Raw genomic sequence first — 17,495 nt, forward strand, 5'->3', positions numbered from 1 at the left:
TTTAACATAAAAATATATAAGTGAGAGCCACACTTGGTTTCAAAATAAGCAATAATCAAGGATCTGCTCTAGGTTAGGATTGTCCTCACTCGCCTCCAGTCCAAACGCTCTCCGCTCGCCAGAAAACCGTCCCCGCTTTGGCCGCGTTTGTTTCTCCCCTCCTGACGTCCTGCACAAAATCTGCCTCAAGCTCCGGCAGTCCTTTTCTCGAATCCCCCCTCCTCGCCTGTTGCATTGTCGTCATCACGCTTCAGCGTCCCAAACCCGACCCGTGAAACATCCACTTCTTTCCTAAAACGGTGGCTCCGCCATCAAGGCTCGAGCGGCTCGCCAACGCTACGGTACAAGCTACATCAGTGTTTCTCAAAGTGGATTCCAGGGACTCTGTGGGTTCCTTTAGGAGGGTCTAAATGGACCCATACAAGTCTGTAACTCCGACGGTGTACAAATGGAACCGAATGGACCCGCTAGGGTCCATTCGGTTCCATTTGTGCACCGTCAGAGTTAAGGGGGAGACCTTAAAATGTAATAGGTTTGAGAAACACTGAGGCTACATGTTATAGGCCACGTAGATGGGGTCCAGCTGGTCGGCGAGGAAGCCGTCGCGGAGGTGCATGCGCTGCTTCTCGCCGCGGGAGTTTATGGGGATGACACCCTGGTCCACCACCACCACCACGCCCACGATCAGGTAGTGCTCCTCCAGAACCACGTTGGTGACCAGCGGCACCAGGTCCAGAGCCTCCTGCTCAGAGCCGTCCAGCTCCACCACCACCACCAGCAGGTTGGTCCACGTGAACACAGCACTGCAGGGAGACATGTCGGGACACGGTCACGTCATGTGTGTCAGTGGGTTTTCAACCATTTTCATATCAAAGGTCCATTATTACAGTGGTTCTCAATCTTTTCAGGCCGCGACCCCCAAAATAATCTTATTTTAACCCCCCCCCCCCACCACCTGACGAGCACTAAGAGTTGAGGAATTACATTTGTTATAACACGTTCTATTGTGAAAATAGCAGATCTACATGCTCACCCAAGGCGTTGTGAGCATGTAGATCGTCTATTTTCACAATTTCTCCCTCTAATATTTGACAATTTGGCCAATGTTTAATTTGTCATTTTAGAGGTATTAAAAAGTCCTTAAATTGTCACTTTAGAAATGTGCATATTCCCTCTATAGACTTAAACTTTATGTTGGTTTGTTTACATCACTACCACTCTGTGATAGTGATGATAATGTTTGACTACTGCTCACCACTATGTGATAGTGATGATAATGTTTGACTACTGCTCACCACTATGTGATAGTGATGATAATGTTTGACTACTGCTCACCACTATGTGATAGTGATGATAATGTTTGACTACTGCTCACCACTCTGTGATAGTGATGATAATGTTTGACTACTGCTCACCACTATGTGATAGTGATGATAATGTTAGACTACTGCTCACCACTCTGTGATAGTGATGATAATGTTAGACTACTGCTCACCACTCTGTGATAGTGATGATAATGTTTGACTACTGCTCACCACTATGTGATAGTGATGATAATGTTTGACTACTGCTCACCACTCTGTGATAGTGATGATAATGTTTGACTACTGCTCACTCTGTGATAGTGATGATAATGTTTGACTACTGCTCACCACTCTGTGATAGTGATGATAATGTTTGACTACTGCTCACTCTGTGATAGTGATGATAATGTTTGACTACTGCTCACTATGTGATAGTGATGATAATGTTTGATTACTACTCACCACTATGTGATAGTGATGATAATGTTTGATTACTACTCACCACTATGTGATAGTGATGATAATGTTTGATTACTACTCACCACTATGTGATAGTGATGATAATGTTTGACTACTGCTCACCACTCTGTGATAGTGATGATAATGTTTGATTACTACTCACCACTATGTGATAGTGATGATAATGTTTGACTACTACTCACCACTCTGTGATAGTGATGATAATGTTTGACTACTGCTCACCACTCTGTGATGCTCTTGTGAGTCCGGATGACGGAGGTCTCGATGTCGATAGGATGATACCTCATTCCTCTCAGTTCCATGGCCTCGTCTAGGGCTCCCACCACGTACAGCGCATCATGGCGCTCTGCGCACACACGCACACACGCACACACGCACACACACACACACACACACACACACACACACACACACACGCATGCACGCACGCACACACGCGCACACACGCACACACAAACATAGACACACAGTTAATACATTTTGCACTGTTCCTTCAGGAAAATATTATCGTTGCTGTCGGGCAGAATCTCCGTACTTAAAACTTGATCATACAACAGCGTCACACAAACGCATCAAAAGTAGAAGATCCGCCAGCTGACGCATTTCGAGCTTATCGACCTGCGACTTTTGCTCTGTTTGAATTTGAATCGTTAAAAATGATCAGTTTTGGACATAATGAGATTTCCACCCGACAGAGATGACATGCATTCTTTGTTCCCGTTTTTTCTTTGCCTTTCTCAAACACACTGCAGTGTGTTTGAGATGCTGTCCTGTTACCAAAATGCCACCCCTCCGCGAGGTGATAAATGGAAACAAGTCTTTTCTGACTAATGAAGCAGGGGTCTTCAACTTCATCAAGGGGATGCGGGACCCCTAGGGGGTCCTCAGAGTTACTACAGGAGGTCCTCGAAATCTTCCAATCCTTTTTTATATTAACCACTTGAACCCTAGTGTCCATATTCTGAGAACTGTCGCCAAAAATGTGAGCTTGTAGATTGGCTATTTTCAGTTTTGGTTTGGTGTAGAGCGGAAAAAGAGCAGACTAAGTACAGATTGAAAGGTGAAGTTTATTAGGTAATGACGGCTCAAGTGGTGAAATAACTGAAAACACAAATTGACATCAATCCAAAATACACTAACGATCGTGCTGTCAAACGATGAAACTATACGGAATCTATGAAAAGGTAGTGGGGGTCCCTGCTTCATCTCTCTCTCTCTCTCTCAACTAAGGGGTCCTTGGCCTGAAAACGTTGAAGACCCCTGTAATAAAGTATTCAATGCGCGCTCACCCCCGCTGGCGTCGGTGAGCTCGGTCCTGCGCAGGAAGCCCAGGTACCCGGTCCGGGCCCAGACGGTGGCCGTGTCCCCGAAGCTCAGCCTGGAGTTGAAATGGTCCGACTGCAGCGCCTCGTCCCCGTACACCGTGAAGTAACCGCTGGCGTTGTGACCGCTCTGCACCCAGATCTACACGCACACACACACACACACACACACACACACACACACACACACACACACACACACACACACACACACACACACACACACACACACACACACACACACAATGCAAAACACTATATTTAATCATTTATATCATCACATTTTATCATCAAACCTAATCAGAGGTGGAAAAAGTACTCAAATGTTTTACTAAGTAAAGAAGAAAGTACAGGATTACATTTTTACTTGAGTAAAAGTACAAAGGTATTGGCATCAATAAGTACTTAACACATCTGCTGCCTCTTAATCTGAAGGTTGCTTGGTGCCTCGGCGCCACGTCGTTTCCTCCGTCGGCCGCCGCTATTATTTTGAAGGGCCGGAAGGGGGTTGTTTTTGTTTTTTTGGATTATCACTTGACGGCAACGATTACGTCATCTAGTCACATGACAGTGTGCGACAAGAAGATGAAGATGGCTGCGCCCTGCCTTTTGCCTTGTTTACATTTAGATCTGCTGCAAAATGTCTCAAAATGGCTATTTTGTTTAAATGAAGTTTCTTTATGGGCCTCGCCATTGACTTAACATTGAGGAGCTTCACTTCGCGTGCACGCCCAACGTGCGTTGTAAACAAATCGCCGACATTACCGATGCGAGCGGGACCGGAGCGACATTAAGTAAGTAATAATATCTTTACTGTATATACAGTAAGATTCACAGTCCTCACCGTCAACGGCGCCATGGTATTAACCCTTTCAATGACAATCCTCACCGTCAACGGCGGCGAAAAAGTTAAAGTACCAAAAGTAGAAAGTACAAAATGTTTGAAAATAGCCGATCTACAAGCTTACAACGTGTCGCATCAAGGTATAAAATAGGGCTAAAGTGGTTTATGCATGTTTTAGAATATTATAATTTATATCTGCAAAGTAACTAGTAAAGTTTGAACCTAATGAAGGCAGCTTCAGCATGTAACATGTACAGATCCATCTCGAAAAATTTGAATATTGTGTACATTTTCTTGACACTTTCATATATTTCTTGAAACTTTCATATATTCTAGCTATATTGCACATTCAGTGAATTATTCCAAACCTTTTTTTGTTAAAATCTTGAATTTTTATGGCATACAGGTACAGCTCATGAATATCAAATGTCCATATTTCAAAATATTACAATATTACACAAGACCACTGACAACAAGGATTTTAGGCTATGACATCTGCAATGCTTTTTCACACAATATTCTAATTTTTCAAGATGGATCTGAAAATATATATACAGCATATTATTAGTCCTGTACACAAGTGAATTATTTTATGGAGTTGAAAGTCAAGAATGTCCAAATGCAATGGTTTGTTAGTTCATCATTGGCCAGTCTGTGTTTTACTTTGAGGAGAGGGACTTAGCAGAATGTCAAAGTCTGTCAGCCTGTGAGTGCTCAGACAGACAGACAGACAGACAGACAGACAGACAGACAGACAGACAGACAGACAGACAGACAGACAGACAGACAGACAGACAGACAGACAGACAGACAGACAGACAGACAGACAGACCTCTCCTAGGTGTGACTCTCCCATTGGCCCCTTGGTTTCTGGGTTGGCGATGATGATTCGGACCCCAGGAAGAATCTGGTATCAGAGAAGTACAGAGTATAGAGTAGAATCAAGCAAGATACATAACATAATTAATATTATAACATCAAAGATCATTATCACATACAACTGATTGTAGGTGTGTGTTCACTATTAGCCACCTTAGTTACCAGTAAGACTCCCTAATCGGGAGATAAGCGACCGTCAGGTCGCAGCGTGATTTTAGGGCAAAATGTGTAGGAGCAGTGTCCAAAAATGTGTTTGAAAAAATCGGCCAGATGGTGGCGCTTATATGGGACAGATCCATGTTGATGACAAGAGTGTAGACATACTGTGTACCGATTTGCGTGATTTTAGGGCAAAATCTGTAGGAGCAGTGTCCAAAATGTTTTTGAAAAAATCGGCCTGATGGTGGCGCTATATGGTACAGATCCATGTTGATGACATGAGTGTAGACATACTGTGTACCGATTTGCGTGATTTTAGGGCAAAATCTGTAGGAGCAGTGTCCAAAAATGTGTTTGAAAAAATGGGCCTGATGGTGGCGCTATATGGGACAGATTCATGTTGACGTCTCTCTTGGCGCCGCCGAGGCGGACGCGTGGGTACCGGCCCCTGGCTCTCCCGGTCGCTCCTAGCCCGAGTTACGGCATTTTATGTGTGCTGCAGTGGCGGGGGTCCTCCACTAGGGGCATCCATTCTGGAGCACCAGGAGTCGGTGGTCCCCAGGAATTCCCCGTGAACAGCCCCGTTTGGGTGGTCATTTGGTCATTTTTGCACTTTTTGGCGGCGGTGGAAGGGGGTCCCTGGGGGTCCCTGGAGGTCCGGGGGTCCCTGGTGGGGTGGAGGTTGTGGATTGGCAGGCAAGGAGTGTGTGTGCAAAGTTTGGCATGGATTGGGGTAACGGTGGCGGAGATATGAGTTGGGGAAAAGTGTGACATGACGGACAGACTGACAGACTGACTGACAGACAGCCGGTGGAGGTTTTGGTAGACCTGACGGTCGCAATAAAATAATAGGCACCGCCTTTTTACATTAAATTAAACCCTATGGCAAGTGACCAAAGGAAGTGACCTCAGTAGTTTAACTTTGTGAGAAAAGTGCTCATGACATCATCTATTCAGTCACGACCGTATTAGACCAGGGGTCTTCAACGTTTTTCAGGCCAAGGACCCCTTAGTTGTGAGAGAGATGAAGCACGTCGGACCCCCCACTACCTATTGCATAAAACTGTGTTGCAGATTATACATTTTCATTTTCCACTCGACAGAAGCGGAATTTAACCAATTATTACGTATAATAACTACATCATATTCACTATTGATTGATTGATTGATTGATTGAAGACTTTATTAGAAGTTTGCATAGGAAAAGGTACAGTTTCATGACGGTACAGTTCACTGGTACAAGGTCAACTAAAAAGAGATCCTAGATAGCACTTGGCTTATTTGCACAGGAAACCATTATGTTCATCATGGAGTTGTATTTCTAGTGCCATGCAGGAGAGAGGTGACAGACAGAAGAGGAACAAATTACATATTTCACATCTAAACTATTGTTTTAAAACTGATTAACCAGAGTTACAGTATTTCTGTTTGACCACTGAGCACTTAAACGAGTAGTTCACCCCCAAAATGCATTTTTCCCTATTGATTACTCATGCCATGGAGACTTGTGTTCAATAATATCTTTTTCTATTTGCCCCATTCCTAAGACAATAATTTGATTACCGTACAATAAATGCACCCCGATTGATTCAAAGGAGGGTACATTTACTATAATAAATGTTTTGTCTTAGGAATGCGACAAATACAAACAAATATTATTGACACGAGTCTCCATATGGCGTGAGTAATCAATAGGAAGAAAAGGCATTTTGGGGGTGAACTACTCCTTTAACACGGCAGCCCAATGGCTGTTAAGTGGTCAGATGAGTATGTTTATTTTAATGATCAATCAATTGATTGTGTTCAGGCTTGGATCAATGGAACTAATGTAGCATAAAGAGAAAGTGCAACAGAACACAAGATGGCGCCATTTCTCCATTGCATGTTGTTATGTTCCTTTGAATATTGTGATGTCTTTAGTCCCTATTTATCACACTGTGCTGGTCTAAACCAGGTACTGTAATGTTCCACAGATGTCCGAGTATAACCAGCTGGCTTTTCAAAGCCAGCACTACACCAGCTGATTTTCACCAATTAGTATCCCCACCACTCCACTGTGTGTGTGTGTGTGTGTGTGTGTGTGTGTGTGTGTGTGTGTGTGTGTGTGTGTGTGTGTGTGTGTGTGTGTGTGTGTGTGTGTGTGTGTGTGTGTGTGTGTGTGTGCGTGCGTGCGTGCGTGTGTATTTATTTATTTATTTAGAAGATACCAGTTGCTGGGGAAAAAAGATAATACAATGTAAACAAATAAAAATAAGATGAAGAAGAAATGGAAAAAAAGCTGACCTTCCCAGACTCCATCAGTGGTAGGCTGTGTGGTGATCCTCTCTCCACCAATCGGACCCTGTACAGGAAAAGGAAGCCATATTACTGGACAGTCGGTTACTACAGTACTCACCAATCAGGTGCCATCTACTGTATGCCACCTTTCAAATTAAAAATGATACTAATGAAGGATCTGTTCCATTTCATATAGAACAGTGGTTATCTAACCTTTTATTTCAAGGACCCCATAACTCTGAGTGTGCAAATGGAACCAAATGGACCCGATCCATTTGTATACTCTCAGAGTTATACACCTTTTAAGGGGTCATTTGGAACCCCCAACTGGACCACCATTTGAGACCCACTGGTGTAGCAGAGTGTTTCCAGTGATATGCACAATATCAGCAGCACCCTAACTTTGTTTGACCAGAATGGAACAGAGCCTTCATTAGTATCATTGGTAAGACCTGTGAAGGAAGTGACTGAGAAGAGCATATAGCCTATTGAAAGTTACAGGACCAAAAACCACTAAACGTACCTGTCATGTCGTAGAGCCCTCATGTCAACAAACACAGTCGTAGGGTCAGGTCCTGAGGTGCCCTGAGGAAGGCCCAGATAACAAGGTGTTAATTTTACAACGTCTTCCCATTACGCCCCATTTCATAACTACTACCATCTACTGCCACTACACAGCAACATGTTGAATGATCATTTAACCAACAATTTAATCACTTTTTGAGATAGTAAAAAATGGCTCCAGTTCCCAGCAGAGTCAAAGCGTTGGTTCCAGAGACCAAGTCCTTATCAAAGGAAAGACCCCAGGCTGTTGTTGTACAACATTGAGACAGCAGTGGACAGATCAACACCGAACAGACAATGTTTTGCATTTTAAAAAGATCAGACAAACACAATAATAAGAACGCACTGTACAACATCCTACAGTAGCAAAAGGAAATGCCAACTGATCCACATCCAAAGCCATGATGATACAACTCAGGATGGTCCCTTAGAGGGGATGACAAGGACGGGGATGTGAAACCCAAACCAGGGAGAAAGAAGGATGTGAAAGAATGAGGCGATGAAGAGGTTGGATGTATTGGACACTGTAGTCTATGCCTACGTTAAGCAACCCTCAAGAAACCCCCTCACCCTTTAGTGAGGGCAGCATTTAACCCAGATAGACCTGGAACACATATAGGCCTATCTGTGTCACTCTAAAACCACTTTAAGCATTATTTTATGCTTTAACTATTGAAAAATAGCAGATATACAAGCTCACACCTCGGCACAAAGTGACACGCTGTGAGCACTTTGAAAAACTCGTGAAAATGTGTGCAAGTCTTTGAAAATTTTACATTACATATACATTTCTTCTAAATCCTTCTAGGGTTTTTGAAAAACCCATGTCAGTGGTTCTCAAACCTTTTCATGTCAAGGCCCTCTAGAATTATATCTGGCCGCCGACCCCCATCCTGAAATATCATGTATCAGGGACCCCCCCAGAAGCAAATATTTGAGTTACAAATGTTCGCTTTAAAAATACATATATTCAAAGATTTGCACACATTTTCACGACTTTTCAAAAATAGCAGATCTACAAGCTCGCAGCGCGGCACTCGGTGCCGCGCTGTGAGCTTGTATATCTGCTATTTTTCAATAGCTAAAGTATAAACTAATTCCCGAGACACGCTACAGCTGAGTGGTGCTTCTTCAGCAAGGCCCTGACAGAGGAGAACCATACATACAATACAACCACCCACCACCGCACAGAGCCGCACAACGGCATGCTGGGACCCCAGCCAGAGCACAACACTGCAGGTATAGCATCACAGCATACGCAGTACTGCAGACCTGGGAGCAATTACTGGGTGGAATGGATTTAAAGGCCTTTCCTTCTAGGATCGATTGCCTCTATTGCCTGGTGGCCAAATTGGAGCCGATGCATGATTACCGTGACTTACTGATTTGATTTGTTGTTTGATTTGGCTATGAAAGGGGTAAGGGAAAACACATACTAGTATACAACAAGCCTAATTTAACATAAGCATATAACTTTACGAGTTAAAGCAGTTCAATAATTGGTCCAGGCCTGCAATGCATTGCTGAGCATAGGGCTACAGTAGCTACTAGAAACATAACCACAGAATCAGACACTGATACTGTTGCTACATACTGTACATACATAGCAGGGAAGCATTTTCCCATTGGAGAATGCAAGCCCATTGTTGTATTCCTTAACTAGGTGTGGTCGTTTGTACAGTAGCTCTTTATTCTATGCTTTAAAGCGCAAAGATACTTTTCTAGAGGTTTGGGATGTGTAGTTACTGTTACTTTACTGCGACACGGCGCCAAATATTGGCGACTATGTGATATACTGGCAGGATGGCAGTTTGTTTGCATTTGTTTATGTGCTAAAAGAATGACTTTGAGAGTTGTTTCACTGTTGTATTGTAAGTCAAAGAGGAGACTGTGGAATATCAATTTCTAATCAACGGAGCGAGTTATTTCAACAATTATTGGAGTTACTGTACATCACGGCGAGGTAACTACACAACCCAAACCTCTAATAAAGTGTCATTATGCTTTACGCAATGGGGAGGAAGACTAATACCATATACTGTGGTTAAGTGTCCCATTCTATCCTGTGTGTTTGGGTAGTACCAAGTTCAAATCATCCAAAAGGAGAAGGGGCAATGTAACCTCATTCCCCGTTTTATCTTCATTCCATGAGGAGATAAAGCATGGAAAATAGCCAATGCAGGGGTCTAGGGGGTCCGGGACCCCTAGGGGGTCCTCAGAGTTACTACAGGGGGGCCACCAAATCTTTGTGTGATAGGTTAATTATTTTAAATTAACAACTTGAACCCTCGCATCCCTATTCTGAGGAGAAAAATAGCAGATCTACAATCATGATAACAACTTCCGTCTCCCAGACTGTATGACGGGAGCATTTGCAAATTATCTGAGTCAACAGTCTGGCTACGCGAGACTATGTAGTACAGGGTGTGAACTGTGAAGGGCTACAACTTCCAGTTAAACCCTTTCAGCACTGGTCTAGTGTCGCCTACCACCATGCCTCCCTCCCTCACGACAAAGGAAATTATCTCTGTGGTACTTTGATGTGCCAGAGGAGGGCAGTGCAGGCTATGTTCTTCCTAGTCATTATCTTGTACAATAAAACATCAGAATGGACTTCCTGTTTGTTGTAACACCAGTCTGGGCTGCAGGACAAAGTCTTAAACACAGAGTATGTCCATTGTACTGTAGCTCTCTTCCGGTAACATTCTCCATTAGACACATACAGTACAGTCTGTGCCTTACCACTTATCCCTAAACTTCTTTGCTACTATGTTGCTTTTTAAAGTGGCATACGTTAATATTAATATCTGCATGTATGTGCCATATAGATTTACTGCTACATTATTTACTGTCTGCCTGCTACAGACTATTAGCTTCTACTCTTCTGCTCGTTGCCTCTATGAAAGCAAGAACAATTTCAGAGTTCTTTCTAACTTTGAATTCAGTTGATTGTTACGTAGGTGATCAAAATAATAACGATAACAATGATCATTTTTATTTGTGTTGCACACTTAAAAGGATGACTTCTGCCATTTTCAACCTATCTTTGTATAATTGGTCCTCACTAATGTTCATTATAATATGGTAGCATTGCTGCTCTAATCTGAGTACCCAGACGTTCTTCTTTTTTTCCGCCACTAGGGTGAGGGTTTCTACTCTGTGTCTCGGAGAAGGGCAGTGGACAGTTCAGAAACCCACCTACCAGTGAAATCATCAAAGGGGGAATCCAAGCTAAGAGAAACGGCAGGGTTTCTATTCCTAGTTAGCATGCTATAATGGAAGCCATTGTTCTCACGTTATAAAAAATATATATGTCACTGGTAGGCTGTGTCCACAGAGACACAGGCCGAGTAGAAATAAATGGTACAGTACAGGGACGTGCAGAGAATGTTAGAGAGGCAGGGGCTAAAATGTCTAAAAGGACCTTTTGGTGGAAATATCCTGGAGATGCGTGATACCACACAGGAACTAAACATAATCTGTGGCGTAACAGCATGGATTTAAGGTCATGGAAAGGAGGCATTTCCATTTCTTTCACCATAGTAAAAAAACTGCATTCATGGTTTTGAGAGGGCACTTTTTACAGACGGATAAAAGGGCAGGGGCTCAAGCCCCTTTGATGTTTATGTGTGCACGTGCCTGTGTAATATATTAACAGGAGAATGAATGAGGATCAATTATTTAAAGACAGGTTGAAAATGGGTTAAGTCGTACAGATGTGTTTGCTGCAAGTCGCACTGGGAATAGGAGTGTCAGCTATAACATGCTCAAATGTTGCATACAGGTTGCTCCAAGTTAGAAAATAACACCACGCAGATTGAGTCCTCAGCTACACGTAGTCGCCTGCTTGGCGTCGTGCTCAGTAAATAGCAGATCTACAAGCCCACAGCGTGTCACGTCACAAGCTTGTAGATCTGCTATTCACTGCACGCATCACCAGCGCTGCAAACCACGCATAAATCAGTCTTTTTAGGGGTTTAAGAGCCAGCAAGGTGCCAGGAGGAAGAGGAAGAGGGGAGAGGAGTGGAGTGGAAGCGGAGGCCAGCTGAGCTGATGGGTGGGTGTATCCCCCTACCTGTTCCACAAGCTTCCCCAACCTGTGAGGCTACACAGTGGCATGGGAGGGGAGGGGAGGAGAGGGATGGAGACATAACCAAGAATGAGATATGTGGGTGGAATTATGACACAAACAAGGAAGATGAAGAGAATGTCAAAATGGAAAACAAAACAAACACAATCCAGGACTGAACAAAAAAAGGACTTAATCAAATCAAACATTATGCACTAGTCAGATACTGGTTAAACTGGGGTTATGGTAATATTAGTATATTATCAGGGTTATCACTGTCTATGTCAAGTCAAGCGTAACACATGCAGTGCATCACTACCAGCAGTACCAAAGTAATAGTTTAAAATATGTTAATTATGTGAAATAGAGCAAGGAGAAACTGATGCCAAAAGTATTCCATTTACTTCACTAAGGATGCATTCGAGATGACAGGGTTTAAAGAATGTCAGAACAACTTTAATTACAACTGAGGAACAACTTGAAAGGATTGAATTGAAGGTTGAGATGGCCAGCCTGAGATGAGAGCATGATGCTATTATGTTAAAGCTGAGAGAAAGAAGAAGATTTTACAGAGAGAAGAGAAGAGAAGAGAAGAGAAGAGAAGAGAAGAGAAGAGAAGAGAAGAGAAGAGAAGAGAAGAGAAGAGAAGACACTATCTATAAATCAAGTTTGTTTGGATAGGAGGCAGTGAGCTGACAGAATGATAATATTGTGAGAAAAAGCGTCTGCGGTGTAACTTGTAAATCCTGGCAGACTGGTATCTCTCTGGAGTCAATTCAGCACTGTGCTGCTGGGTGTTGCATTCAACTTCATTATTTATTCACCAACGGTATCCAACAGTGATCTAATTTTGAACTGGTTTTCCAATACATTTTGACACAATCTGAGGATTTTCAATCTTAATTCCCATTGTTCTGATGTGAGCGCCGCTTCCCATCATCGGGCGGCGTACATTCCCTATGCTCGATGACATGAAATGTCAACTTCTTCACAGAGAAACACACAGAAGACAGAACAATATACACTGAATTATTAATCTTCTCATATCAGAACTACAGGATTCAGATTGAAAATCGGCAACGACTCCTTTTAAGTTGATCTCTGTTCTGTGAACGTAACCTTGTCAAGCAGAGCATCTCACAACCTATGTTTCTGTGCCCACTAGGCCCACTGGTCGATAGAGATACTACTGGATAGCAAACTTTCTTTAACTGCTATTCTACGCCTCCAAAGGCCAAGAAACTCATTCGACACTCGGACGAGCATGTAAACTTAAGGTTTCAACAATGAAGAACCCCCCCAAAAAAGCAGCATTTTTGTGGGTTTTCTTTCCTACTGCGGCAGTAAGCCATGCTGAAAATGGCACTTCTGGAGCGGATAATGACCCACACCAGCGTGTTCAGCTGCTGTCCATCAACCACTGGTAGTCAGGAAGGAAGAGAGACAGAGCCTCCCCCACACCGCCACCCCTCACCTCGGCCTCACAAACAAACCGTCTTTATGTCTAAAGACTTTCTCTCTCTCAGAAATAAATGTTTATTCTGGGAGTATCCAGTTCCAGCGGGGTTTACACAGTGTGAGCCCCGGCTGACCTTGTAGACAAGACACCTATGCTTATTGTATATCATCGCTGTCCGGGCAGAAACCTCTGATCTCCATATTCTGAAATTTGAAGGTCTCCCCTTAACTTTGACAGTGTACAAATGGAACCAAATGGACCTGTGTAAAATTTACAGACTTGTAAGGGTGAAAAAGGAATTTAGAGAGTCCCTGAAATCCACTTTGAGAAACACTGTTTCTAAAGCCCCATTTAGACCTGCAGTCAAATCCAGCTTACATGCGATCTTTTGGCCCGACTGTTCGCACTGTGACCAGATCGGATCTGTGTTCAGGCTGATTTAAACAACTTCAACCCAAAGCCGCCCTGCGTCGACAAATCTGCTTTGGTTACCGTGGTAAAGAGTCAACGTAGGCGTCATGACTCAAGTGACGTTTTGGACAGCTTGATATGCGACCTGGGTGGTTAGATGAGGTTACTGCGTTCAAAATGTAAATAAGTCTAAATGCAGACAGGTTACATGGAATCAATTTTTTTACAATGCGACTTTTCAAATCTGATTTCAGGAGATCCGTCTCAGTCTGAACGCATATAAATATCACCGGGAGCCAGATGTTGGAGCTTAGCTCCTTCTAGCAGCCCCCGCTCAAAGATTGCTGTGAAAAAAATGAAAACTGGTTCCTATAGTGTTTTTTGTCACACGTGATGAAGGCTGTCACTGACCTGCAGGCAGATGGCCAGGTTGACGCGGCAGCCGAAGGAGGTGCTCACGGCACGCGGGTGAAGGCCCAGGTCTTTGAAGAGCTTGGAGAAAGACTGGGTGAGGGCGATGCGAGGCCGCTCCTCTGCCACCACCACACAGGTCCTGACCCGGGACAGGTCCAGCCCTCGAGACTGGGTGGAGGTTGGAGAAAAGAGAGGGAGGATTATTCATGATGTTATTGTCCTTATGTTAGAGAATGTTAGAGAGGCAGGGTCTGACATTTCTAAAAGGGCCTTTTGGTGAAAATATCGAAGATAGCTTGCAGGTCGGCTATTTTCGCTGCTTGATATACCACACTAAACTAAGCATAATCAAGTCAATACTGGAGATGTGGCGTACGGCATGGATTTCTACACAGAGAGGGCAATTCTTTCAACGTAAGATGTTGCATTCAAGTTCAGGAGAGTTTGGACAAGTCAATTCTATTAACCCGTTTCTGGTCTACGTTACACTGATAAGAACTAGATGCGTGCGCAGGTCGGTACCAAAATTAGCCAATGAAACCAGCGCTCCCCAAAACAACAGGTTTGGGGATTGGACGGAATTGATTACATGATACAGTCACCTGTGCATTTAGTGTCAATGTTTGTAAACAAGAAACCCGTCTATTGAATGCTGCCTTCATGGTCTGGAGAGGGCACTTTTTACAGACGGATAAAAGGGCAGGGGCTCAAGCCCCCTTTGATGTACACCTGCCTGTTCCGCCATAACTACCAGTTATTCTCAACCTTTTTCCAGATCAGGGCCAACTTGAAAATCTTGACATTCCTGGCAGCCGGGACCCACCGATCTGACCACAGCCTTTCGGCTGCTTAACACATCAACATCATGTCTGCTTTTTCAGTGATTCCGGTAGAGGACGCTCTCCCGCAAACAGTGAGCAATCCCAGGATTATTTTCCCAGATTGTGTTTTTTTGTCAAAACAAGCTTTTTTCCTGAAACACAATCAGAGCAAGCCCTACCTTGAGTGAGTCTGTCTGCAGGCCCAGGCCCTTGGTACAGAGCTCCATAACGCTGTAGGAACAGAAGGTGTCTCGGACTTTATACTGACTCACAGCCAGCAGCCACAGAGCTGGATTCACCTCCAACTCCGACGGAGGGATCAGGATCGATTGGTGACCTGAGTACACACTGGAGATGGAGATAAAGTAAAATGATGTGATATAAGATAACATAACATAACATACTGTACATGTAAGGTCTATGTCGAGTGGAAACCTTATGTCAAATTAAAAAGTATCAAAAGTAGTTGATCAAAACTCGTCGCTTCTTGACGCGTTTCAAGCTTGCGAATCTGCTACTTGTTATACTTTTGCGTGACACTGTAGTATGATCAAGTGGGGAATTAATTTACAGAAAAAAGTTAGAATATGGAGACAAGAGGTATATGTAGATATGTAGATATGTACAGTGTGAGTGTGGCACATGACTTTCAGTCTGAAGAGTAAATGTACAATCCACACCAGTGTTGAAGTTCACCACACTTGTTACCTTTCAAAATGCATGCAAATGTTCACCCTGTTACAATCACTACAATTTAATTAAGCAACATCGTATCAGAGGAAGTGCTGATATACAGTATAATAATGTCAGTGATTCTGTCCTAGAAAATCTTCACAGACGTGCTTGAGGCAGTTCTTCTCTTTTCACTCTCTTTTCCAAATCAAATAACTTACAGTTGAATAACTTAACAATAATGAATCTAACCTTTCATTTTTGAGTCATGTGTGTGTTTTACAGCCAGGGGAACTGAAGCTGTTTGGCCTGCTGCTCTGTCTGTCTGTCTATCTTTCTCGCTTGCTTTATGGATGGCGGCCTGCTGAGATATATTTCCATAATAGTACTTTTTGGGAGTAGAAGCGCGACAGATGAGAGAAGAGTCTGATACCTGCAAAGGCACCAGAGGACGAAGCCCAGGCCACAGTAGGGGTCCAGGCAGATGGCCACCTCTCTGGACGGATACAACTCACACTGCAGCTTGATGGAACGACAGAAGGCACTGGTGGATGTGTGAGACATCTAGAGAGAGAGAGAGAGGGTTCAGATAGCTTGTACAGTACATGTAGAACTGCTATTTTTGAATATCGAAAATATAAATGCATAGAAATGGTTAAAATGATTGTGATGCTGTATCAACTACTTTAGCTGGGAACACTCTGGAATTCCCCAAAGCAGTGTTTCTCAAACGTTTACATTTCAAGGTCTTCCCTTAACTCTGACAGTGTACAAATGGAACCAAATGAACCCATTTGGTTCCATGTGTATGAGTTACAGACTTGTATGGGTCAATTCAGACCACCATAAAGGAACCCACAAAGTCCCTAGAATCCACTTTGAGAAACACTGCCCCAAAGGACTCCTGTGCACAAACTGCACATTCAGCTACTTTCCCACTATGTTATACTCGGTTCAGCTAATCTCACCTCAGTTCAGTGCACTTCATTTAGCTTACAGTTCAGCATGATCCATTCTACTTCTCCGTCTGTATACAGTACTCATTTAAAACAAGCAAATCTGTATGCGAAATTGAGTCTCCACTTGACTCTTCAAACACTCTTCTGTTTTAGGATGGATTTTCCCTTTAATTTGTAATTATTACAGTACCACACTTTTGCAGTGGGAAAAGTTCAATATAATCACTGAACTGTGGCATTGTGTGAGACAAATAGCTGCTAAACTGCAACCTCCTCTGAATCATAATGACGATGAAAAACAACAACATCTACGGCAGAGGATTTCAATTAATTACCACCACGGGAAACATGTCGTTGCTGTCTGACAGAAACCTCTTATCTCCAAGTTTTAACTTTGTGTTTTTTCGTAAGTGAATGCCCTACTTCAGTGGTTCTCAAAGTGGATTCCAGGGACTCCAGGGTTCCTTTAGGAGGGTCTAAATTGACACATTCAAGTCTGTAACTCGAACAGTATACAAATGTACACTGTCAGAGTTAAGGGGAGCCGAAATGTAAAAGTTTGAGAAACACTGCGGCCTACTTGATCATACCGCAGCGTCGCACAAAAGCATCAGAAGTAGCAGATCCGCAAGCTCGAAACGTGCCATGAAGCAACACGCTTTGAGCTTGTAGATCTGCTCATTTGAATCGTAAAAACGAACAGTTTTGGACATATGGGTTTTCTACCCGACAGAGACGATATTCTAATTCTCATCTAATCAGCAGCATGAGAATGCAAGGTGCCGGATGAAACACTGCAAGCAATTATTCTTTTCTTTTTTTCCCCCTCTGCCGTTGTTAAGTATTCTGTCCATTAGTAGT

General features: G+C 43.3%; 1 protein-coding gene across 1 annotated transcript in view; it reads right to left on the bottom strand.

Moving 5' to 3' along the window:
• Nucleotides 1-550: 550 nt before the first annotated feature.
• Nucleotides 551-17,495, bottom strand: part of LOC308285138 (disco-interacting protein 2 homolog C) — a gene marked incomplete at both ends in the record, with an annotated part of 370,313 nt that continues 353,368 nt past the window's right edge. Inside the window, 9 exons of the mRNA XM_080725855.1 lie at nucleotides 551-803; nucleotides 2,007-2,130; nucleotides 3,074-3,248; nucleotides 4,783-4,857; nucleotides 7,272-7,329; nucleotides 7,789-7,850; nucleotides 14,180-14,350; nucleotides 15,183-15,351; nucleotides 16,109-16,239. Coding sequence (XP_080581981.1) covers nucleotides 551-803; nucleotides 2,007-2,130; nucleotides 3,074-3,248; nucleotides 4,783-4,857; nucleotides 7,272-7,329; nucleotides 7,789-7,850; nucleotides 14,180-14,350; nucleotides 15,183-15,351; nucleotides 16,109-16,239 — 1,218 coding nt within the window. The remainder of the gene's footprint in view (nucleotides 804-2,006; nucleotides 2,131-3,073; nucleotides 3,249-4,782; nucleotides 4,858-7,271; nucleotides 7,330-7,788; nucleotides 7,851-14,179; nucleotides 14,351-15,182; nucleotides 15,352-16,108; nucleotides 16,240-17,495) is intronic.

Source organism: Nannobrachium achirus, assembly GCF_963921795.1.
Source record: "Nannobrachium achirus genome assembly, chromosome: 5".
Taxonomy (NCBI): Eukaryota; Metazoa; Chordata; class Actinopteri; order Myctophiformes; family Myctophidae; genus Nannobrachium; species Nannobrachium achirus.